We start from the raw sequence: 26,649 nt of genomic DNA on the forward strand, positions 1-26,649 counted from the left end.
CAGCAGTCTCGCGCTTAGTCTTGCCCAACAGTGACGCCTATGATGGGCACGCTGCGCGTTTTTTAATTGGTTAAGCGTAATGTTTACATTTTAAATAACATTAAATACACTAGTGAGACCGCGTCTATAACGGTCGCTTAACAAGATTTAAACATTCAAAGTAAATGGACAAATCAGTAACTTTGGTTTTACGTCAGTGTTAGTGCAAGGATTACGCGACGCTCTGTGCACGTTCATATTTGCGAGTGTGTGTTTGAAATAATATAAAATGCAAAAGTTTATTAACCAAAAGTGACTGAAACAAGTGCAGGGCTATACAAAAAGGTTCGTACAATGGGCAGGTCTCAAGAATCAATAGTATTTTCTTCCTAACAACACAGACACATTAACACACACACACATACACTCGCACGCACACATTCAAATTCAACCCTCTGTTTATAATCCGACAAAAAAAAAAAATAAGAAACCGGATTCAAGTTTAGTTGAGCGGCAACACAAACTCACCAGACGAAAGACAACTAAATTTGTAAATTTTGCCTGACTTAAATCAAATTATTAAAATTGCTGCAAACGCTGTGTATGTGTGTGTGTGTTTCTCTCAGCTATTGTGTGTACGTTTGGGTGTGTGCGTGTGATTGTACTTGCGTTCAATTACCGTTACAACGCACCTGACGCTGAGCGTCAAGGTTGTCTATCACTTTCTCTCCACCACCGCCACTATCAGCAATTTTGTGGAACCCAAAAAGAAATAAAGAAACCCAGACAGTCTGGCCACACCACAATATTTGCATCTCCTTTTTGCTGCGGCTGCTGCTGCTGCTCTTACAAATTGTTACAAAATTGCTGTGGCTTTAATTTATGCAGCAGCCCCTGCCGCTGCCGCCGCCGTCGCGACAGCTCATCTTTATTTAGCTTTCTTGCTTACTCACTCGCATTCGCATTCACATTTATTCATTCAGTTTTCTTATGTCTTACTTCAATTCTCAACAATTCTTTGCCTGCATCTCTTATATTGCTTTATTGTATAATTCAATTTAAATTGATTTTCTGCTGTTGCCGCTTTTTATGTTTATAAACGTTCTTCTTCTTCAGTTTTTGCAACGCAATGTACTTTCCCCTTTTGTCTTACTTGTTTCTACGCAGACAAATACATTCCCTTTCTTTGCTTTCTTTGACCCTTTTTCACACACTATTGGCGCTGCCGTCGCCGCTGACGTCGCCGTCGTCGATCCCCCAAGCGGCTCCATTAGCAACTACACAGTTATTTGTGCTCTTAAACGTTGTTGCCCATTTCTAATCTTGCTTTGGGTCGGGTGTTCTTACTGTTGTTGTTGTTGTTGCTCTTTGATGTTTTTGTAATTCAGATAGAAATTGGTATGTCGCCATATGTATATAAGCAAATGTATATAAACATCATCAATGTATGTATACAATCATCATGGATATCAGCTTTTGTATATAAGCATATTTGGGCTCGCATTATTTGTTGTTGGCAAAAGTAATATGCATTTACCTGCACAAACTAACGTGAGAATTACTTAAACTGTTATCAGCAAATGTTGTTGTAATTGCCATTTGCTGTTTGGTCGTTTGAAGTTTTTGTAATGAGCCAACTAATTGGCATATACAAATACGTATGTACATATATGTATGTATATGTATATATATTTAAACAAATTTGTTTCGTCTAAGTGCATGGCCAAGGTCAAACATAGGCAAATGCAGATTGGTAAAGCGAAACTCTGGAATTGTTATCAGCTTCTAAGGAATTAGAATGTTTCCGGGCATAAACGATACTCAGCAGAACAATTTGTTTTGCAGTTATAATTTTAGTTTAATATATGTATATGCGTACATATAAAACAAAACTACAATGAAATTGTTGTTCATTTAAATTGCCATTCATTCAAAACAAATAATTAAAGCCGAATCAGTGGCGATTGCTGAGCTAGTGAATACCCTGTAATCACTATTGCTTTGTATTCACTTATAAATTATATTCTAAATATAAAACTAAAGTATTATATAATTTTATGAGTGAGTTAAGGTATGCATCTGGTATACCTTCATGGGGTTGCGCTAAATAATTGAGCTTCATTGAACAACTTTTGCCAGTGACACGCTAAAAATGTTGTAAAAAATAATATTTTGTTGTTAGCGAATTGTGAATTAACGATTTGGAACCAACATACCACATGCCAACACGCTAATCTAGCTTATAGTAATCATAGTTAAACACGCAAGAAATGAACTTTAAGCATTTGGTGCTGAACAACAGATAAAATATATAAAAAATAAACTTGTATAGTATATTTTTATATAGCGGTAGAATAATCATTTTAGAAAATAAAATACTTTTTTATAACGGAATTACAAAGTTCTTAAACTATATATTTTTCTTTTTTCTACTTTTTCGTTTGTTTTTATTTACTCTTCAGATTTGTTGTTGACCTTTCTTTTATATTTTTTCTTCATTTTTGGATTCTTTATCAGGAGACAAGTTGAGAGATAGCAAGATTTAGTATCTTCTTTTGGTTCTTTCGTATTAAGCTGAATTCTATTTATAAAATGTGTCGACCTCATAAATTTTATAGTTTGTCATGATGAGAAGATTGAGTTATTGCCAGATAAAGATAAATAGATACGCTGAATAACGGAATGAAACGCACAACCAAAGAAAATATTAATTAATGTTTACTTTATTGCATCTATTATTATAATAATTTTGTTTTTGGATGAATCAGCAGAAAGGTAACAGCAAAAATCCCCTTTAAGTGCTACGTTTCCAACAACAACAACAACATAATGTTAATAAAAATCATTTCCTTCTACCAATTGAGTTTCGCTTTTGGGTGGCATTACACTTGCTCGTGAGTGGAATGACGAAAAAGCCAAACTTATTTAATGGATACAATGCAGCCCGAAAGCTTGGAATGCGCACAAAAGTGCAACAGTTAAAATAACAATAAGAGAAACAACGATGGCAATGAGAACGACTGATGGGCAATGTCACAAGCAGACGGACGCGAAAGAATGATTATTGGCTGTAGCAAACCGAAGATGAAATACCCTTACTTGAATAAATTAATTAAATTACTTGAATACATTTTAATGCATTAGCTAAATATTTCTTACCTTAAATCTCAGCTTGGTCTTAAATTAAATTACAATTGGAACTGAAATTAAATTTACGAAATTTATATATATCTATATATATCCAATCTAATAGATACATATATCTAATCTGTAATAAATCAGTTAATTGTTATTGTGAATTGATTTCTTTAAGTGGGATTTAAAACTTTCTTAAACTAAATCTCAGCTCGCCTTGCAATTATATTAGCCAAAGTTAAGGGTATATAAACAATAACAAACCGCAAAAAAGCGACAACGACGGCAACAAAGCAAATAAAACGAGATTTCAATGCAGGAATTTTCATTTCCATTACAAATGCTGTGGTCGCTGTTGTTGCTGCTGTTGTTGTTGTTGTTGTTGTTGGCTGCTTGGTTGGGTTTTGTCAACTGCTGGCGATGCGGCTACCGGCTGCGGCTATATTGGGGATTGGTATGGGCCAAGCGAAAGAGTGGGGCAGAGCGGGAGTTTGTGGCCAGGCGGGGGGAGGGGAATTCCCCTTGTTGGCTATGGGAACAGAAAGTGGCAAACGGTGCAATTTGACAAACGTTGCACGCACTTCGAGTGCTCACTGACGAACTGACGCTCCACTGACTGGCTCTTTTCTACCGTTACGTTTTAGTTGAGTGCAGCTCTGCTCTGCTCTGCTGGTACTTTTGCAACTGGCCCGAAGTGTATTGCCAACTGGGGACGAAAATGTGAACGTGAACGAGGACAGTGACCGACTGTCGACTGTCGACTGTCGACTCTCGACTCTCGATTGCCGACTGCAGTGCAATTGACCTGCAAGTCAAGTGAAATGTCCTGCCACAGTAAACTTGCCGATTATCATACCCTATATAGACAAATTGACAAAGAATATATATTGGTCTTGTACACAGCGACGCACTGGCAACAGTTGACTAGAGCGCAATTGAAAAACATTTTATTTCTATCCACAACGGGTATATTGGCTTGGTGTAATACTGTTTACTTGACAGTATAATAAATATCATTTCACGTTTTTGTATTCTTCCTTTACATTTTCTACCCAAAAAAATACCACATGAAATATGTGATCTATGTCTTAAAGATTAACTAATCAAGCTATAACCTTATTTTTTTTACCAATATTTTATTTTGCAATTCACATGAATAAAATTCAAAAATCATAAAAGAAATATTTATTTTGCATTTCAACAAAATCAATTCGTTCAACTCAAATTCTAAAAGGCATCATGCAGTCGGTTATAGCCGATTGCAATGTTGTTACTTCTCTCACTTCTGATGTGTTTGTGGCACTTGGTTCAGTGCCTTTTGGTAGCCTTTGGTAACTTGGCTAAGCCGCCAGCTGTTCAAAATACATGTTTTTTTTTGCATCGCACATTAAAAAACAGCTCTTGAAAGGAATGTCGTTTGTAGGGCTGCTACCAATTGCCGGGCATTGACGTGACCCATTTGTTGCACACCAAAGAGCCTAGTCATCAATTTATGTAAGGAGCCAACAAAGCACTGTTTGAATTTTTATATAAACATACATATATGCTGGCTGGCCCAGATCCTCAAAAAGTAATTATATATTTGAAAAATCAAAGTCAATAGTCATATATAACGGCGTGACTGAATGCACTACTATATTCATGGCCACGGCAGATTTGTTCCAAAACCAATATTTTCTCATTTTCCACGTCGCATTAGTTTTAGTATCATAATAATTATATAAGTTCCAACTGATATGTGTAGATGATCACCTTATAATTTTGCCTCAGCTTTAAAACTGAGGTAGATATACGAGGTCTGCTCAAAAAGTAAAAAGGGTTTATTTAAAAATAATCGATGGATTTCAAATTAATCCCCATACTATATACTTTTATCGACCTTTCTATCTATTTTCGAAGCCCTTCAAAAAGTTCTTCTACGCTACCGTCTATATCTCATCAGCTATGTTTTAGCTTTGTCATGTCATGGCCTGAGATACTTACATTACTTTTATTTAATCTTAAAATAGGATCAAAATGTAAAATTTAGAAAATTGTATATACAATATCAATATATGAATATTATTATTACTATTTATTTATTTTTTTTTTTTTTTTTTATAAAAAAATCTGATATGTATGTATACGAGTATATACTATTTTAATTGAAAAGTTTAAATGTTACGATTTATATTGATTGGATTATATACATTTATATATATAAATAATAAAAAATAATATATAAATATAATATTATATATATAATATACGTTCAAGGAGCTTAGTATTTAAGTAAAAACACAAAATCAAATTTTGAGTTTCAAAGTTATTTATTTTGATCTGATTTGTAGTTGATTTTAAACGATCTATTTGATATCTATCTGTTTATCATCCTTATATCACTATCTACAGTGTGTAGGGCGTTCGAGTGTGCGGCTTTTAGCCATCGCCCATTTTCGCCAGTTAATGCCACTTGCACTTGGTCGTCATCTTCAGGTCGCGTCGCATTTTGCGTGGGCTCAATGGATTTTTCAAGGGCCTGTGCCAATTCCCGGTTGCGGGCGCTTCTCTTGCTGTCTGTTTTGGTTTGTGCTTTAGCTTTAGCTTCTGCAGTTGCTGTTGCTTTTACTTTTGCTTTTACCATCATTTGCGTCGTTCGCGTCGCCCGCGATCAATAAACGGCGACCTTCTCCACTTAAAAGTTACTTGATTCTTTGTTTCTTAAGCTATTTGCTTGTTTCTGCTGTTAGGTCCACTTGAGCTCTCCCTCTCTTTCGCTCTGTCAATCTCACGTTCTCTGCCTACCTCTTGCTTCGACTTACGCCCCCTTGCAGATTTTTGTTTTTGTTTTTTCAGGTATTCCCTAACAGTTAATTGCTGCACTCAACAGAGCCCAGCTAAGCCCCCTCTTTAAGCGAACCTGGTGCACCCCTGAGCCTTGCCAATCTACCAGAAGGCATGTACTCACAGCGCTAAGCAGTTCGCAGATTAATGCCATGGTAAAGATTTCCACGTTGTTGCCGCACGAGTACTTTACCAAGTTAAATGGCTCATAGGCAACAAGGTTCAAGAACTTTACAACAGCTTTACTGTAACTCAAATGGGGGGATAAATTTCTCAAATTGATATAGCAGATCTATCTAAATTATAGACCAACATTAGTTATAAATTTTGCAAGCACTTTAAAGAATATATTAATATTGAATATCAAGAAACTAAAAGCAAACAGCATTGCTCTTGCATTACTCTTCCTATACCAATATCAAAATTAAGCACTAGACTGTGATTCGAACTCGAATCCTAGCTGGTGTGTGTTAGCGTGTGTGTGTATACAACTAAACACTCCAAATCAAGACTTCAAAAATTACAGTTGGAAATGCACGAACAAATGCACAAGCGAAACAAAGACAAGAATAACCAACGCATTGCCGCTGTTTAACCGAGGCAGGCGTACGCTGTCGGGCCGCAAGCCGCAAGCCGAAAGCAGAGCAGCTGTTGCTCTGGCTCTTGTTACTCTCGCTGCTGTTGTTGTTGCCTTTGGAGCCGAGCCAATGAGTGAAGTTTCGAAGTCGCCGTCGTAATTGTTGCGGCTCGTACGTTTGCTCGGGCGCTGCGTTCAGTTGCGTTTCGCGCGGCATTGTTGACGGTTGTGCAGAGCTGTGGAGTTGCGGAATCGTGAAGCGTGGCTGAGCGCTGATTAGTCGTTTACGGCTGCTCTTATCGTAGCCCTTGGACAGGACGTACACTACAATTTAGACCGAAATTGTAAGCGAAATAAATGAGTTAACGTTTTGTGTTCCAGTGCTTGCAGTGCTTTGTGCCGTGCTTTTAATTATTCGTCCAACAAAAACAAATTCAGCGCGCAGTTGCTGGAGCATTAAGTAGCGCGAATTTGGTTCCTGGAAAAGCATTCACGCTGCCACATTGTTCTTTAATTCCTTATAGCAGGCATTCACAGTGCAAGTGAGTGTATTTGTGTATATGTCTGTGCTAGTCTTGATTTATGTTTGTGTTTTTTTTTTGCTGTCCTTGGACAGGACTCGCTGGCACGGCATTAAAAGTTGCAGCACAACTTTTCTGATTTTTCTGTAAGTTGGCATTTATAACATGTGCATTTAAATCTGGCAAGCGGAGGTGTGTTTGTGTGTGTGCGGTAAGGTGAGGTGAGGTGAGGGTGGTTGGCGGCCTCCAGGGAGAGCCCAGTGGTACATAAATTTTGATCCACAAGCACGATATGATGTGCCATCCATTTAGCTACTTCCGTTTCCTTCTCCCCCAACACTGTTTTCATTTGTTTATTTAATTTCCTTTGCACATTAATTTTTTCTTACTCTGTTAAATTCATTCTCATTGCAACAGCTTCCTGTAATCCTTGGCACTTTTCCATTTCGTTTCTTTGCTTCCATAACGTTTTGTAGTTTATTTTAAAGTTTTTATTTATGTGCTTTACTTTCCCTAATATGTATATATCTATTCAAAGCGTTTAGCATAAATTTATTACTTGTGGGTATATTCAAAAGATTTATTTTAATATTATATTTTTTTTTATAATGTATGAATAATAATGTCTCTATCTGTCTATATAGTAATTCAGTTATTGAACAATTTCGTTTTACTATCTCTTTTATTTTGCCTGGCCTCAATGCTGGCCTATCGATTATCCGTATCACAATATTTACTTTAATCCCTTGATATTATCGTGCACATATTCATACACACTCACACTCACACACACTCATGCTGCCGGCTAATAACTTGTGTCACTAAAATTAGTTGCTAGACTCCCCCACGAGGCGCTCTCGGTGCATGCTGTGTTCCATTTATTCCATTACTTCATACTACTTGGATTGCGGTGCCCCTTTCACAGCTCCCCCGCGTGTTTGGATCGAATAGTTTTTTTCCTTTCTTTGCTGAGTTGTTGTTGTTGTTGTTTTTGTTGGCGCGCTGTCAATTTTCCGCTGGCGTCTCATTTTTTATGTCACTAAGGTTGACATTAGAGATGGGTGCGTGTCGTGAGAGAAGTACGACACATTTAAGGTTTCTCTAGTGACCCTGATAGGCTTTATTTATTCTACTCGCTTTCTCTTTTGTATTACAGCTAATATTGAAAAGTGAATGATTTTTATTATTATTATTTTTTTATTCTTATTACTCGCACATCTCTAATTGAAATATTGTCTTTTGCCTGGGCATTGTCTAACGTTGGAGTTTCTGTGGCTCTGACTGCGGCTGCGGCTGTGCCTATGAGGCTCTTCAATAGACATTATTATATGTCACGTCATCATGCAATCATATCGTTTTACCATACAAACTGCGGCGCGCCATATAATCATTATATCAGCTGTCAGCTTTGGCTTCAGCTTTTGGTCACGCTCTCGCGATGTATGTACCATAGATGCCTACGCGTCGGCTATCCCCTGGCAGCGCAACTCTTTCAGCTAGTTTGCTAATGATGCGTAACACAGGGAAGGGTCTGAGCGAGCAATCATGAGTTGATCAAATAGATTTGGTACTCGTTTGTCGATTTGTTGTTGATTTATTTTTTTAATGTTTGTTACGGTTTCGTGCTACAGTTAATACATACTATGTACATCTATTCCCACTAGTGCAGAACCACAGACCTTGTTTTGCAATTGATGTCATGAATTTGTTCCTGTTAGTCACTGATTAATGGGCGTCCATTGATTTACTCAGTTGTCAAGAAACTTTTTTACTCCGTATATTTCCAGATATGAGATATATCATGGATTTAATTATGAATGAATCTCCATTGAGACACTGTTAAATCGAGTGGCTTTGAGTGTGCTCGGAGCACGTTAATCTTTAAATTAAATCAAACACTCAACGTAATTAGAAACCAAAAAATAATAATGAGGCAACTATCTGAATTAAGTCAAATATTTTTCAGTTCCCACAGAGTTGCGTCAGGTTAACACACACGCATGTTTGTGTATATAATTACATGATAAGTAACTGTAAACCTGTTATACATATTTGTACATATGTGTAGAACAACATTGTGTGTGTAATTTCCCAGCATTTAAACAGCATGAAATGAGGAAAAATATAATAATAATAATAATAATAATAATAAAACGAAAAATTTCATAATCAATGCAATAAACGGCTCTATTGTTTTCGCTCGTCGCTGGCAGGTCTTTTGTTTTTGTTTGAACGCCGCCAGGAAAAGCGGAAAATTACAGAATTGAATTAAGTGCAGTTAGTGGAATCTAAGATACTCTTACCCAGTTTATTTATATCTATAGCTATGGGCACAGAGATCTAGGAAAACTAGCACTCACATAAAGTCATACTCTGATATAAATAATAATACTCGAATATAAATTTGATCAATAAATATAAGCTGTATTCACTTTTGTTATCAGTTGAGCTTCATACGATTGCGTCATATCGCCGGCAAGGGTATATGTATGTATAAAAAAAAAAACAGGAATAAATTTTCTTTAGCCATGCCTCTGCGTATGTTTTTTCCACAGAATGAAATGAGCAAGAGAAGAGGCAAAATTCTTCACGCCCCTTCGTGAAGTAGTCCACAATGTAAAACTCTCACGTTTCAAATATTATGACCAGGCATTTTTATGCTTTATCAGCGCTTTGCAGCACTGGTTGGCCCGCTGGCCGGCTTTAAAGCCAGCAGTTCGGCATTTCTGGTCAAATGGATGAATGCCAGATACACTCTGAGTGAGTCGAAAGCATCTGGAATTCACTTTGTTGCTGTTTATTTGCTGGCTAATTCGTGAAACACTAATTGTTACCAGTTAAGAGCTGCGAATTTACAAGAAGTTGGCGAAATGGGTTCGTCTATTTGCATAGAATGCAGAGCCAGAGCAGTCGGCTCTTAAATGGCTGTCAGTGTTGTAAAGTGTCATTATGCAAATGCATGAAAAGAAGTTCAAGTAGCTGAAGTAGGACTTTAGTTTTCTTTGCTGCAAACAGTTCAAGTTGACTTTAGTTGGCCATAAATTAACATAAAAGTAGGAGGCTGTACATTGTTCTTATTTTATTAATTCGAAAACTTTTTATAATTTGTAGAAATCTTTTTATAGTTATCAATTGGCTTTCTTGCTTTAGCAACATAATCTCTTAATTGTGGTTCAATCATTAAATTAAATTTCAATATCGCCTCAGGCAATAATGCTCTTTAAAGAGCCGTTAACTTTCCACTTAATCAATCGTTTCTTTGCTTTCTTTGCTTTCATTGGAAAATGCATATAATTATATGTCGTGAATAATTAATTTATAAATTCGTTGTTTACCAAGGAAGTCTTTATGCAAATGTTTGCCAGCCACTTTCACAGGCCATTTTGCAGCCATTAGCAAATGTGAGTGGACAGAAGCGGGTTATGGCCGCAATGACTTGAGACCGAGTCGATTTAATGGTTCTGAAAACTAAAGAAAAACAAGACAAGAGCCATTAGGTAATCGTTTTGCCACCCAACGCCCAACGCCAGCACTTTGCCCCTTTCGAAAGTGGGCTTGCGCCATCAAATGCCAAAATGACAGAATGAGAGGCTAAAGAAAAACACAAATTCATTCTGTGAATTTTTGTCGAGAAACTTGATATGCTAATATGGCAAGAACATCGTTACTTTACGGCTCTCTTGCTTTGCTAATATTATATTCAGACATGTATGCTTCGTATCTTATCCACAAACAAATCTCGGCTGCAATCTATGCTAAGAACTCTCAAATTATGTCAACAACTTCGCACTTGAATCATTTGGGATTTGTGCATTTTATTTCCTTGAGTACAATTTAGCGCTGCTATAAAGTTGCATAAATATTTCAGAGCAGCATTTTACAGTTTACATAAACGCAAATTAAATGTCATATGCATAAGTTTCAATTAAGAGGACAGCTATAAACAAAGCTTGCTAAATCTCCAAAAATACATATGTGCAAGACAAGGCAAAAACTTGTAAAGTGAAGCTGGCTATGCATGATACACTTACATATATGTATATGAACGAAGCACAGATCAGCAGTTCTCCAGGCTAAGGCAGCTGCAATGGATCCAACGAAACAAGATTTACAACAGCTCTTTAAGAAAAAACTATCTGCAGCTGGCCCCTGATTGCATGAAGGAAGCTAAGAGAAGACAAATAGACACATTTCAATAAAATATTTTGCTGGCCGTAGGTTGAGTTTTAGATTTTCTATATACATCTACATATGTAGATTCCATATATGGAATTTGATATGAAATGATGTAAGAGTGCTTTAATCGAGACTGCTCGATTAAAAGATACCCAAACCGTGCGGGAACTGATAATGCAATCATTCTACGCTTCTTTAAAAAATGTATACATAGCAAAAACACTTAAATTAATTTTTTAATGTCTGCTCAGTAATTGGAGGCTCTACAAACTAAATCTGAAGTTTCTAGCCCTAGAAGACATAACTGGATGAGATTTACTGGATGATTTAAGGAATTTTTTATATAATATAATTAAATATATAATTAAATATATATTTAAATTATATTTAAATATCAAATACATCATTATATATTATATATTTTAAAAATTTTGTTTCTGTTTATTATAAAACATTTTGCATAAAGTTAACTTATTTAAATTACAGAGTTCAAGCCCAGTAGCCTGAGTTTAATTTAAAATAAATTTTAATTTTACATTCATTCTTATAAATAAATGAGTAAAATCAATAAATAAATAATTAATAAATAAAATAATTTAAGAAAAAAATAAAGTTATACAGACTATTTTCCCTATGCAGCAGAAATATTATAATTTGGGTCAAATTTATATGAGCCATTTTTGAGTTTTGGGTGGTAATGAAAATAGCCTTTCAATGTAAACATAATTATATATTGAAAATATATTTCTCAGCTTAAGCAATAACAGATATACAGATACTCTACCCAGTATGCTATATTTCACATGTATTTTATGCTTATGTACTACTTATTACACTTATTATCTTTTAGTTCATCAATTTTGTTTTAATGTCAAGTTCTCCTATGGCATGTCACATGCACACCTGTCTTAAATTCATTTTAACCTTTTTCCCATGGCTTTAATTGAATGAAACACCTGCAAAATTGTCAGGTTAAACACAAAATTCAATCACAGACTTCGGTTAAGCTTTTTTCTCGCTGTGCATAAGTTTTGGCGGTGCGGTTGGTGACCCTTTTAAATGCTGTAGTTGTTGTTGTTGTTCTCATCTATGTGTCAGAAAGCAACGTTGTAAAAATGACTAACTGTTCTGCTGGTCTGTTGTGACTTTATGTTGTCCAATGTCTGTAATTGCTCCGTGCATATTTCGATATATGTATGTACATATATCCGCATACATACATGCATATGTAAGTATACGTGTGCCTGTTTATATATGTATCGTATCTGTTAGCTGTAGCTGTATCAGTGTGTGTGCACGTCTAACGGCTTTTGGGGTCCCTTGCCAATGTTGTTGTTCAGTTCGTTTAAGCTGCTTTTGGCTCAATTGCAACTGACATCGACATAAAGCAATTTTTGTGTTAGCATTGCTGTTGTTGTTGTTGCTTCACAGTTAAATGTTGGCAGTGGGTGGACGCCAAAAAGAGTTGGCCGAGATTATCTTTAATAACCGGCATACATCATATAGAGTATGCCAGCAAAAGGGATCTCATATGCAGAACAGATAAGAAACTCTTAAAATCCAAATACTTTTAAGTTTATATTCTAGTTTCACATAATTATAATTGTAAACATATATATATGTATGTATATTTATGTAAATACATAGGTATATGTATTTTAATACTAGCTCGTGTTGTTTTTACCTTGTTTGTTGGGTCGTTGGCTATGCTAATGGGTCTTTTCGGTTATGTTATGTGTTTTCGTTTTTTTTTTTTTTTTTTTTTAGCGCACATGTCGTGCCCACACACTTAGTCGCTCCCCAGCTTAGCCCCTCAGATAGTTGGGAGCAGAAGATAGGAGCTGAACTATCTGAAGCGCTATTACCGGTTCCGCTATGTCTAGTCTATGTCGATTTTCAGTGCTTGGCTGCTTTGTTTAATTAAAATCTTCAACTTTCCGTCGAGCTCCAGACTGCTTTTATGCTGATGTCAACGGCAGAGCCCTTCACACACACTCACTCACACACACACACACACACAGCTTTTGAAGCTTTCGCTGCTAGATTTTCCGGCGGAAACTTTTGGGAAATTCCCAATTTGGCTTTCAAGTGCAGTTGCAATTGATTAATCGCAAATTGCTGTTATTGTTTACGAAATTTCTGGTTTTACTAAGTTTAGCTGCTGTCAAACTTGCATTTGCTTTGAGACCTTGCCATTTGTTATTTATTTATATTATCAAAGTTGCGATTAAAGTGGAGCGAAACCCTAAAATATACGAGAGAATATCTCACTATATCCAATATATACATATGTACAAACTTTATCCGGCTAAAAGCGAGCTTCGTTAGCGCCACAGCCAAGCGGTGATTACTTGAACTAGTTTAAATATTGTTTGTTTATTTATTTTTTTTTTTTTTTTTTTCAATTCAGTTTAGTTTTCTCATATATGTATATATGCATAGTCTGCCAGAGCAATAACCCATCGCTCTCAATTCATGTTGGCCAACTCTTTCAATTTCCTGCTAGCCACATCCCTTTCGATTCAAAATTATTACCCTCAAATTTACAAAACAACGAACAGCAAGAACAATTTGGAGTGCGTAACAAACAGTGAACTCTGATAAACAAAGTTAAAAATTGAATTCGAGAGCTCTCAAAAACTTCGGGTAGACCCACAAAAAAAAAGGAAAATTGAAAACAGAAACATGCAAAACTCAAAAACAAAATTGCAAAGATTTTGTTGTTTAGCAACAACAACTGCAACAGGAATGCCAGAAATCAATGCATTTTAGCAACAAAACTGCATATGGGAAATCTGAACTGCAATGCGTTGACTTTGTGGTTGGAAAAACAAAGGCAAAATAAAGGAAAAGCTCAGCAGCATGCCAGGCGAGAAAAACTTCACGACTTTTCCGTTTTGACTTTGCTTTCAGGTTGTCGTTGTTCAGTTGTTGATGTTGTTCTTATTGTGGGTGCAGGCAAAACTGTTTTTGCAGTCCAGAAATACGAGGACAAACTGTTTGAAAACCCGCTGGAACTCGACTGGGAAATGCCCTGTAAAGTGGTCTATGATGACCTAAAGTGAACTAGAATTTTTTAAGATTTCAAGCAAAAGCTGAACTCTGGGGCTAAATTGTTTTACTTTAAATTAAATAAATACATCAAAAATATGGAAGCATTTAATTATAAATAAAAAAATATGCTTCATTTTAACATATTTCTTAATTTATAATTAAATATTTCTATATTTTGATGCATTTATTAAATTTTAATTAAAACAAGATTTACATTATATTAATCCAGTATATTATAAATATTTGAAAAAAATGTTCAAATTAAATAAATACATAATGTGAAACAATTTTAATTTGCCGCTTAAATATAAATTTAATTAATAAATAAACAAAATTTAAAAAAAGTTAAAAAGACACAAAAAATAATAATACAAAAATAATTATAATAAGTCCAACTCATTGAATTGTAAATTTTCTGCCTCTGTTCCACACAATGCCAAATTGGCATCATATTCCATTCGGCATCATGGCAACAGGGTATAGAACACGAACTGAAACAATTTTAAGCTGGAATGACTCGCATATTGTGCAGAAGACCGGGCGACAAACCAAAAACGAGCGACGGCAACGAGAACGACAACGGCAACGGACAAACATGTCAGCAAGTCAAAAGGACGTCAAAAGGACCTCAACCGGACGGGTTACTGAAAGCCCCATCCTGTCTGTCCCTCGGCTACGGCCAGAGCAATTTGCGATGAAATCAAATTTGGCAAAAAGTTTTTGCCCTCTCGAGCAACTAATAAGTCGGAATGTTCCATCAAGCGATTTGATTTGCAAACTTTCAGACAGTCGATTTAAATAGAAACTTTCCAATTTATTTCTGCTTTATTATTTGGCTATTCACATTCAAATATCTCTCGCAATTCCATAATTGTGTGTGTTTTTTATTAAGCAGCAACAATATTTTGTTGATTGACAGTTTGTCGCAAATTAAGGAATTTTATTTTAACCAACAAATACAATAACAGTGCTGCCTTATGAATTATTAAGACAATTATCATATTATAGGTTTATAAGACTGGCATTATCATAATTGAACTGGCTTTTATTACTCTTCCAGGCGATTCCCATGCCTCACAGCATAGTATGCTTTAATTGCCTGAACTTAATCCCTTGCTGTGCCTACTTCTCCCTCTCTTACTGCCCTCTCATTACCTTTTATGCAAACTGTAATTCATTCTGTTTTTTTGTTCTTTCAGAGAAGCAAGATTTTGACTCCCTCTCACAAATCCATGGCAACTAACAAAGAGTTCACCTGTATGTAAATTAGTGGGTAGGTAAACAATATAATAAAATACAATATATATAACAGTTTATAAATAAACATCTATATTTACTGACTTGCACAATTTATTTCATATTTGTCATTTAAATGAATTGTATAAACATTTGCGAATTCTTTAGAAACGTATATAGGAGGGTCCGACTGAGGGATACCTTGAAACCACCATGAACACAAGGCACACTCTCTTGCATTAGAATTAGAATAACTTAAAAACAAACTTTTTCAGAAAACAAATTTACTTTTTTCCCTTGTGTACGAATACACTTTACTATGTTGGTGTTTAGTTTCGTATTGATTCTCTATTCTGCTGGGCCCGGGTTTTTATACCCAGACTCATGTATAATTTCAACCATTAAATCTAGTGCTTCTATTGCTGAGTGTGTAAGGCTCAGCATTGGTCTATTACATATTATTAACTTATCGCGTAGTTTGTAAGACTCCGCATTGGTTTATTAGCTATTCTTATGCTATTGCTGAGTTTGTAATGCTCGGCGCTCGCCTCTTACGTATTCTAATCGCTAAGGGTCAGGGTCATAATTTATGCCCAGTTTGACAGTTCACACTTGAAACATATGTTATCTATTTTATGCTACCTGTCGAGTGCATAGCGCGTACGTTCCCCTACTTATCATATTTTTATGTTCATGCATGTGCATGAACACCTTGATTTGTACTTGCGATTTCACAATCGTATATGGAGTTTATCAAAGTTAAGAACAGGACCAATGATTCCTCGACAACGTGAATCATCTCCTACAATCGACGTTACCTCACTGCTTGCATGCAAAGCCATTCAGTTCCCTATCGGCACTGCCACGCCTCCTTCTGTTCGTTTCAGAAATTTTATCACAATTACTATGAATGTATATTTTTAATGAGTTCAGTATACAACAAAAACAAGTGTCAATAATTTATTATAATTATTATTGTAAACACAAAATTCAGTAAAGTTTATTTTCAAATCTGGGAATGAAAACAGAATGTTAGAAAAACCCACTTAAAATGCAAATGCCAACAGAACAGTTGAGAGTCGAACGCTTCAAAAGTAGTTTGAACTCCGCTCCTAAACTGAAAAACCACTTAAATAATTTCACAGTTTTTTTATATTTTCACCCCAAGTTGAGAAAAGTTATGGCAGCGATGCGAAACATATTTTGCAATGTCAATTGAAAGAGGGACTTGAATGCCACTTGATAAATGCTTATTTTTCTTTTATCATATTTTGTGTGCCGTCAATGGGGCTCTGACCAAAGATGTGACAAGAAATACTATGAAAAAAGAGAGAGATCTTCAACTGGAGTGCAGCACGCGCAGTGTTTTTTCCCGCTCCACTTTCAGTTAAGCCTCCTACATTTCATCCACTGCACTTCTAATGAGCTTAAGCAAAAGTTTTCATACTCGCTCATGATTTAAGATTAGAGGTATATTAAGTTTATGGAATTATGCCACCATATAGTATAATACTTAAATATAGATTTGACTAGAAATTGTAAATTCTGATTTAATTTAATGCATTCATATACGTAACATACAAAAATGTAATAACTAATCAGAAAATATGTAGGATTCTTCACTGATTGTTGATTTGTTAAAAATATGCTATAAGTCTTATGAATACCCAAACGAAATTGTTTTGAAGTTTACCGTCATCTTATTAAATATTTTGATTCAAAGATTTTAGACTTTATTTCTTCAGCCGTAGCTATGGATATAATAACCCCAAGCTAAGGGCTCAGTTGCTAGTGCTTCAGTACTAAGTTACTCTGCAATTTATATGCATTTTGAACGAGTATTACGCAGTCGACTCTGATTTGATTTTTATACACTGAGCACATTGTGTCATGCAGTTGGCAAAGTGCGCTGGGGCATGGGGGAAGGGCGCAGCGTTTAACTTAACTGCTGAACGTGTCGAGAGGAAAACATACACACACACACACACACACACAGAGAATGAGAGAGAAATTTGCATGTAGCCAGTGACAGGTGCTTTCGGTGGCTGAACGGGATGCGGGTATTCACAGAGCAAACGTCACTTAATGGCCGCTGATTAGCATGCGAGGGGCTGACGCTGTGACTGTGACTGTCTGCTTGTGTGTGTGTGTGTGTGTGTGTGTGCTGTATATGTGTAAGTGTGTGTGCGGCTAATTGAAACATTGGTTAAGGGGGTCCAGGCGCTGCTGCCGACACCAGCTCTTGAATAGGCTGCCTAGTGAAGCATTGCAGCACAGATTACATTTAATGTAATTCAAATTGAGCTGCCATACATACATTTGCATCTCGCTCTGCCTGCCTACTTCTTTATTAAATTATAATTTGAAAATTGTTTTACATGGCGAATGCGTGATGCATTTCCATGTGCCCATCACACATACGAACTGTGTGCCGCCGCACAAGCTGCAAATTTTGGGGTCAAACTGGGCAAAAGTTTTCACCAACTTTTTGTGCGTGTACGTGTGTGTATGGGTGTATGTGTGTGCGAATAGTTTTTGATTGAGTTTTGAATATATGCTGCAAGTCCTTCTATTTCTGGTATTTTTGGTTCGTTAAGTTCGTTGGGGGGCAACGTAATTTGCCTGCCTTGACTTTTTGACTTTTCCTTCAACTTTGCTGCACTTTGTGTGTGGCAAGTGCAGAAATTGTGGCATAAAGAACTTTTATTAAATATAGGAAAAAAAAATAAGTCAAATTAATGTGGAAAATTTGGTTGTAATGCTGTTCCATGAATTTATAGTACTTTATAATTACAAAGTTGCGATGTTTGCTTTGAGTGAACTTTTCTTTGAATAATTCTTTCAAGTTCGCTTTCCTAGCCTTTGAGTGTGGCAGGTGCAACAGATTCGTTTTGAAACTTTTTTGAAATAAATGTAGAACATTGAATTGTTATTATCATTCTCTGAAATATTTGTAGTATAAATCAAGTTTTTTGGGGGCCAGTTTCTTTAAATAGAAATTTTATTTAAATACTAACGATCACAATTTTAAGTACTGTTTTTTTAATTAATTAATAGAATATGTACCGGTTTTTTTATAGAGATGTCTTTAATCACAATTTGATTTAATTTTTAAAAGCCTTTTAAAGCATTTGGAACATATATTTGCTTTATATTAGTTAAGACTTTCGACAATCTAAGGAGGCTGGAGTGTCCAGTCAGACATTCAAGGGGAGAACCTAACCAGTTGAACAGATTTAGTTCAGTTTATACTCGGACTAGAGAGAGTTTAGACCTATTGTTCCAAATTATATAAAATATATTATTTCATTGAACACCAAGTTGTTATATTTTCACAAGAACCCAATCACTAGTACTCTAGTGTGGGAGCGCTTAACTTATTATACATATTTAATTTTATTATGCCTTAAAAATATTCTGAATTTCTTATAATTCAACTGTGAATGTTTTCATATACAGACACAATTTAATTTCAGTCAAAATGATAAATAAATAAATAAATCTAGACAACTGCGAGCTGAGGCTAAGTGAACTGTTACGCTAAGCTTTTGTTTAAAAATTGTATTGTCTTTGCCTGAAATTTATACAGCAAACAAAGATTTAATCAATGCGAACTCTGGATACTCTCACAAGCGTGTGCATCACATAGAAACTCATTTCGTTATTGTGAACAAATTTAAATTGCATTTCAATCCGGGCTCCCCTTTCCGCCCAGTCTCTCCGTCCATTGATAGTCCCAATGTGATTAGCATATTTCATTAAATGTAATTTTCAATAATGCAACAATTACTCGCATTTACACACGAATTATTTTTAGTTTATTAAACGTTAATTGCATTTGGCATTTCGAATTTTATGCTTTACAAATTGCTAAATTTATTTATGCCATAAATGCGCAGGTCCGCAGGTCCTGTAAAGCGTCCTTTCTGGAACTGAATATACGTATAAATAGAAGTAAATATTTATCTGTGTTATATATATTCATCAGACATGCGAAACATATTTGGGATGTGCCTTAATTAAATTTTCGCAAGGCGCCTCCGACGTCTCGGAGTGTCCCAAACCAACCCAGCGGCTCCTTAGCCTCGGCCAGCATGAAATATTCAATGGGATGTGAAATATTACAGCACTTGCTCTCGAATTGAGGCAAAGTGGTCTCGATGGCAGGGAGGAATGGGCACATCTTAAATTTATGAGCAACAGCAACTGAGATCGAGACGTTGGCTTTGTTCCACTCAGGGATTATGCAATGATTTCATTGTACTTCAACTGCACTACAATGAGAAATACCCTGTTTTGGCATTACGAATAGGGTATAGAGTAGGGATTATATAACGACTTACTAATTTCTTATACAGAGTCTATTTACGTTGATATTTATATATGAATTTGGTATAAATAAATTAATTTAATTTAAATATTTATATACAGAGTATTTGTTGGCTTATGCAACTCGTCTGCTTGCCTGTCATCTGCAAATTTCTGTTGAAAATCACATTTAAATCCTGTTGCTTTCTTTGTCCATTTGACAAATGATAATGACGATGCTAATGATGTTCAGCTTTGTTATTATTATTCTTATTGTTGTTATTTGCCATTGCAGATGCTCAGAGATAACAATCGAGCACAAAAACACAAAGCAAAGCCAAGCAATACAAAGCAACTGCAACGACAACTGGGATAATCTGGACGCCAGATCCTCTTGCGCAAGATGACTTTCAAGCCCTTTCGCCGTGGCTCGGCGCGCTGCATTGGTCTCCTGTCGGCATTTGTGACCATTTTGCTGTTCCTCTACTACTTCTCCATTGGCCAGCCGAGCCCGGCGCACATCGCAGATGCCAATACGGCGGGCATGAATCGTGCCCAGGCGGCGGCGCTTAACAGCTTTAGCATGGAGCAGCATCAACAGCTGAAGGAGCAGCAGCAGCAGCAGCAGCAACAGCAGCAGCAACAGCAGGAGCAGCAGCAGCAACAACTGGAACAGCAGCAGCAGCAACAACAACAACAACAACAAACCAAAAAAATGTATCCCAGCACGCAGCAACACGAAGTTGTGGACGAGGAGTCGCTGCGGAATGTGCATTGGGGCGATAAGTGCTACGTGCTGCTCCAGAGCATAACAAACATTACCGCCTCGGAGGAGCATAGCCGATTTGACTTCCAGGTAAGACTGCTATGCTTGCCCTCATATTAAATTAGCGTATATTATCCGGCTTTGCACGGCTCAATTGGTTTACTCCTTTACACACATATTTCCTGGCTTTCAGCAGGAAGCAGAAGTAGAGCAGATATGTTGTACTTTGAGCTCTTACATTCTCCGTTCTGTCGATTGGCTCTCAGCTCTTACAGAATAATTACTGTACATTTTCAGTGAAATGTTAATGATAAGGGTTTCCTTTCCTTAGTTCACTAAATTGCCCTCAACTGGGTCGACAAAGTACTTGGATAGCTGTCTGTTACTTTAGCTATTAATGTTACGTTTCAAGTCGTATATCTCATTAGGATTTACGACTCATTTGTCATTAGTTACGACTAGCTTAGCTAACGATAACAAATATGAATTTCGGGATGTTTGCAAGCAGTTCAATTAGTCGATTAACTGTGATTAAAAGTAATTTTCTGTATTCTTTTAGTAAACCTGCGACATATATCTTTCCATTAGTACCGTAGGAGAATAAGACGAAAATGAAATAAATATATTGGTTTTATGCACTGTCCGTCTGTCTGCATTTTCCGTAATGCCTTTATTATTTTCTAGAGTTGCAAATTTTAATGGATATACATAAAGATATGACGGATATTTCTATGCCAATACGTAAAAAATACATCTCTATATCGAGAAGATTAATATCTTTTGAAATTATTCGACGACTGGGCAGCACTGCTTTAAGCGGGAAATCTGTTTATTGGGGTTTTAGAAATAAAGAGCATTAAAAAATAAATTAATTTTAGAAAACAGTTCCAGTTACACATGTTTAAGTCATAATATTATGAACGATAAGTACATAGAATGGAGTTTATTAAAATCCCTAATCTAATCTTATGCCAGTTAAACGGTTAAACAGCATATTCATTAAATTAAACTGAAACTGTCAAATGAAATCTTAGCTTAAGTAAAGACTTCAATTGTAATTTCTTCAATTGTTCTATTCTCTGTTCGCAGCCCGAATGGATGCGCTCGAAGGAGTATTGGGATCGCGGTTTTGAGGAGCGCTACGAGGCGCAGAAGAAGGATAAACAACGTCCGCCTCTGAAGGTCATCGTTGTGCCGCACTCCCACAACGATCCCGGCTGGCTGAAGACCTTCTACAACTACTTCCAATCGGACTCGCGCCAGATACTAAATCTGCTGGTGACCAAGATGCAAGAGTATAAGGACATGACCTTCATCTGGTCAGAGATTAGTTTTCTGCAGCTCTGGTGGGATCAGGCGCATCCCACCAAGCAGCGCGCTCTCAAGCGCCTGGTCAACTCGGGACGCATTGAAATCACCACCGGCGGTTGGGTCATGACGGATGAGGCCAACGTGCACATTTATCCCATGCTCGATCAGCTCATCGAGGGCCATCAGTGGCTGAAGAACAATTTGAATGTGACGCCCAAGGTGGGCTGGTCCATTGATCCCTTTGGTCACGGCAGCACGGTGCCCTATCTGCTGTCCGGTGCCCAGTTCGAGGGCGCGATCATACAGCGCATCCATTATGCCTGGAAGGAGTGGTTCGCTCGCCAGCAGAGCGGAGATTTCATCTGGACGCCCTACTGGCGCACGGCCAATGGCCACGGCAAGCTGCTGACCCACAACATGCCCTTCGACATATACTCCATAAAGGGCTCCTGCGGACCGCATCCCTCCATCTGCCTGAACTTTGACTTTCGCAAGATACCCGGAGAGTACACGGAATACTCACTGAAGGCGCAGTACATCACGGATGAGAATCTGGAGGAAAAGGCAGAGCTGCTCCTGGAGCAATACGCACGCACCGCCTCCCTGTTCCCGCACAACGTGGCCTTGATACCCGTGGGTGACGACTTCCGCTACAACAAGGAGCGCGAGGTGGACCAGCAGTATCGCAACTACAAGAAGCTCATCAGCCACATCATGGCTAACAAGCGGCTGTACAACGTGGACATTAAGTTTGGCACGCCCAGCGATTACTTTGCGGCCATACGAGAGCGCATGAGCTCGGAGAAGGCGTTCCCCAGCTTCAAGGGTGATTTCTTTGTCTACTCGGATATCTTCTCGGAGGGCAGACCCGCCTACTGGTCGGGCTACTTCACGACACGGCCCTACTACAAGCTCTTGAGCGCCGAGCTGGAGCACAATTTGCGCGCTGCCGAGATTCTGTTCACGATTGCTTACAATACGGCGCGGCAATTGCACCATGATGACGCCATCAAGATTTACGAGAAGAACTATGAGCAAATTATACATGCGAGGCGCAATTTGGGCCTGTTCCAGCACCACGACGCCATCACGGGCACCTCCAAGGCGGCGGTGATGCGTGACTATGCGATGCGGCTGTTCGACAGCACCCAGAACATGGTCAAGATGCAGGAGGCGTGCGTGGAGCTGCTGCTCCAGAACAGCAGCTCGCACCAGCACGGTTTCCTGATCAGTGAATTCGAACGCGACAACTTTAGCAAATTGCCCAGAAAGATGCCCATCCAGCTGATGTATCCGAGCGCCGCGGGTAGCGACGAGGCCGGCAGCAGCGGCACCACTAACACGGGCAACGACCTGGACGATGGCGATGCGGAGTCACCTGTGCCGCTCGCCAAAAATGCTGAGGCCAGCTTTGTGGTCTTCAATGCGCTCACACAGCGGCGCATCGAGATCGTCACGTTGCGAGTGCAGCAGCCCAACGTGCGGATCTACAATGAACGCGGCGTCGAGCTGAAGCACATCCAGATCAATCCAGTGTGGAACATCACGGATGCCTACGAACAGCAGGGCTTCAACGCGATGCCCCAGTCGAGCATCGGCGCTCGCATACGCACCTCCAGGCGTCAGTACGAGGTGATGTTTGTGGCCGAGCTGGAGCCACTCTCGCTGACCACCTATCGCGTCCAGGTGGACGAGTTCAACTACAAGCGCAACATCGCCACCATCTACTGCGACGACTGCACCGAGAAGGCGACTGTCAACGAGGCTGGCAATACAACGCCCGGCAAGCCCAATCCTGTGGAGTTCGAGGCAAAGGCCAAGCCAGCCGGTAAGCAAGCAGATCAATATCATGATTTAGTTTCACTATAATAATTTCTTCATCTCCCACATCACCAGGTGACATCCAGCTGGAGAATGGCCACATGCGCTTGCTGTTCGATGAGAAGAGCGGCTTCCTGAAGACCATCACCCGGAAAAATAAGCAGCAGCAGCAGCTGCTGCATCCGATGCAGTGCGCCATCAAATTCGCGGCCTATCGCAGCGCGCAGTTCCATTCGGGCGCATATCTGTTCAAAACGGATCCCGAGCAGAGCGAGGCCGAGAAGGATGTGCTGGAGCAGTACGAGGATGTGCGCATCATAATCACCTCCGGGCCCATTGCCAGCGATGTGACGGTCATCTACGGGCCATTCATGGCGCATACTGTGCGAGTTTTCAATACGCACACGCACCTGGATGCCGCCATATATATCGAGAATGACATCGACTTTGAGCCGCCTCCCAAGAATCGGGAAACGGAACTGTTCATGCGTCTGGTCACCAACATAGATAACATTGCGCCTGCGCCAGTGCAACGCGATCCGCTCAAGGATCCAACAGAGACCAGCATGCCCGAATTGCCAGTATTTTACACGGATCAGAATGGTTTCCAGTTTCATCAGTAAGTAGTCTCATTTGTACTTGCGATTAGTCATATGGTAATCTGTGCTTGCTCAACAGGCGCATCAAGGTGCCTGCGATTGGCATCGAGGGCAACTATTTCCCCATTACGTCGGCCGCATTCATGCAGGATGCGCGCCTGCGGCTGACGTTGCTCACTACGCATGCGCAGGGCGCCGCCAGCTATGAGCCCGGCCAGCTGGAGGTGATGCTGGATCGTCGCACACTCTACGATGATTATCGCGGCATGGGCGAAGGTGTGGTCGACAGTCGGCTGACGCGGCACAAGTTTTGGCTGCTGGTGGAAGACATCCCGGCTAGCCAGCATGTGGACAACCCGCCCAGCTACAAGGTGCTCAGCTTGCAGGCCCAACAGTTGGCTAACGGACTGCGCTATCCACCAAATCTCTACTTTTTGAGCAACTTTGAGCAGCCACAAGCGGCGCTGCATCCACTCGTCCGTCTTCTGCCTCACGGAGCGCTACCCTGCGACGTCCATTTGACGACACTGCGCACACTCTCGGAGCCACAGCTGCAACTGTTTCCGTCCGCCTCGGCACTGATGGTGCTGCACCGCCAGGGCTACGACTGCAGCGTCAGCTCGCAGCATCTGGACATGAGCAGCCTGTGCCCGCTAACTGGCAACGGACTGGGCGCCGTTCGCTTCGGAGATCTGCATCTGCAAAGCATCGAGGCGACCAGCCTGACGGGCTTGGCCAAGAATACGCAGCGGCAAAGCTTACGCTCGCTGGCAGAGATCACGCTCGAGCCCATGGAGCTGCGCACCTATAATCTAACGTTTAGTGGTGCACTGTAAGCCCCATCAGATGACCAATAGCCCAGACAACGGCCGCAACTAGTGAAGCCTCTATCTCATGTGTAACAGAATTGAAAATATTTATTGTATTTATTTGATATTTAGTTAAGGCATTGATTTATTTTTCGTAGCTCTTAAGTACGGACAAGTGCATGTCATTAAGCTTTATTTACGCAGCGTACTCTCTTCTCCGCGTCTCACAGATTTCAAAGTACAAAGCCCAGAGCATAGTTATCATATACCAAAACTACCTATGTGAATCTATATCCAATAGACCATTTCACTGCCCATGAGCATTCCGTTGAAGCAATTGTAAGCTCCATAGAATTCTAAACTGTACGGTCCACACTTTGTGCAATATGTTTAATTTGTTATCAACAATTCAAGCAGTTGATGATTCGTAGAGATATGTATATCTTCTTTAAATTGACTTGTCTAGCAAAGGACAAACAGATAATACCTTATACTATTTTAACTGTGTTTATCTATTGATCTAATTAGTCAACTTGTATATCATTTATCTAATTTATGATTAACAGGCAATATCTAAATTATTATTTTTTTTCAATTTAAGACTTATATAAATGGAATTCCTTTATAAATCTATTGCCTGTTTGATCCTAGGTAAAATTAGTAGAGCTTAATCATAATAAGTCTAGCATATATACATATATTCTAGATGTATATCTACTAGAGAGCTGCATGAGTGCCGAAAAAACGACTTCGAATTAACAATGCTCATATTGAGATGAGTGGCACCGAGCGCAAAACGAAAATTGTATGAGTGTGTGAGTGCGCTCGTATATGACTTGGATGCACAATATTGTATTGAGCGAAAAAGAATAAATAAGTTTGAGTCTGAGTATATGAGTTGCTTTGCCGAGTGTATGAGTTGCTGCGCTGCCAGCAACGAAAAAAAAAAAAAGGAAAACACGAAGGGCTATGTAATTGTGTGTGTGCAAACCAGACGGCAGACACACGGCAAATTTAGCGTTGCAATTTCGTAGCGACAACACATTCTTTATGCGTACGAATGGTTGCATACCCTTCTCATAAATAATAAACAAACGAAAGACTATGTAATTTTGTAATACAATATATTTATTTGTTTAGTTCATATTAGAATTGAGAAACATAATTTTATTTATGTGATCTGGATTCGTGGCTAGTAAACAGCGTTTCTCAGTAATCAAGTTTCTAGCCTTAGAAAATACTCTCTCTGAAGCGGCGCTACTCGCTGGAATACAGAAAATTTTGCAGCTAGTTTTATGTAATAATGGGAAAATATGTTGGTGCATATTCCACCAAGCTAAGACATCAAAGTTTGAATGGTATGCAATATTTAGATTCGAGTACCCGGCTATTTCCTGTCCTATAATGTCTGTAGTGCTATCAACTTGCTGATGCTCAATATATTCAGCAAATTCATCTTCTTCTGCTTCTGTGATGTCAGTAGTAGCAATACTTTCTGCACGAAAATGTTTCATTATGTTTTTGCATTCATTTA

General features: G+C 38.6%; 1 protein-coding gene across 3 annotated transcripts; it reads left to right on the forward strand.

The window, feature by feature from the left end:
* Nucleotides 1-26,240, forward strand: LOC6572558 (alpha-mannosidase 2). Of its 3 annotated transcripts, none has more exons than XM_001998629.4 (6): nt 1-324; nt 15,465-15,538; nt 20,105-20,665; nt 21,665-23,714; nt 23,783-24,326; nt 24,386-26,240. In XM_001998629.4, the coding sequence occupies exons 3-6, from the start codon at nt 20,213-20,215 to the stop codon at nt 25,140-25,142; spliced, it is 3,804 nt and encodes a 1,267-aa protein (XP_001998665.3). In that variant the 5' UTR covers nt 1-324; nt 15,465-15,538; nt 20,105-20,212; the 3' UTR covers nt 25,143-26,240. The 3 variants fall into 3 exon arrangements, with proteins under 3 accessions (XP_001998665.3, XP_032589657.1, XP_032589658.1); XM_032733766.2 differs by lacking the exon at nt 1-324 and adding an exon at nt 6,732-6,858; XM_032733767.2 differs by lacking the exon at nt 1-324 and adding an exon at nt 6,935-7,056.
* The last annotated feature ends 409 nt before the right edge of the window (nt 26,241-26,649 follow it).

This window comes from Drosophila mojavensis, unplaced genomic scaffold, assembly GCF_018153725.1.
Source record: "Drosophila mojavensis isolate 15081-1352.22 unplaced genomic scaffold, ASM1815372v1 contig_19, whole genome shotgun sequence".
NCBI lineage: Eukaryota > Metazoa > Arthropoda > Insecta > Diptera > Drosophilidae > Drosophila > Drosophila mojavensis.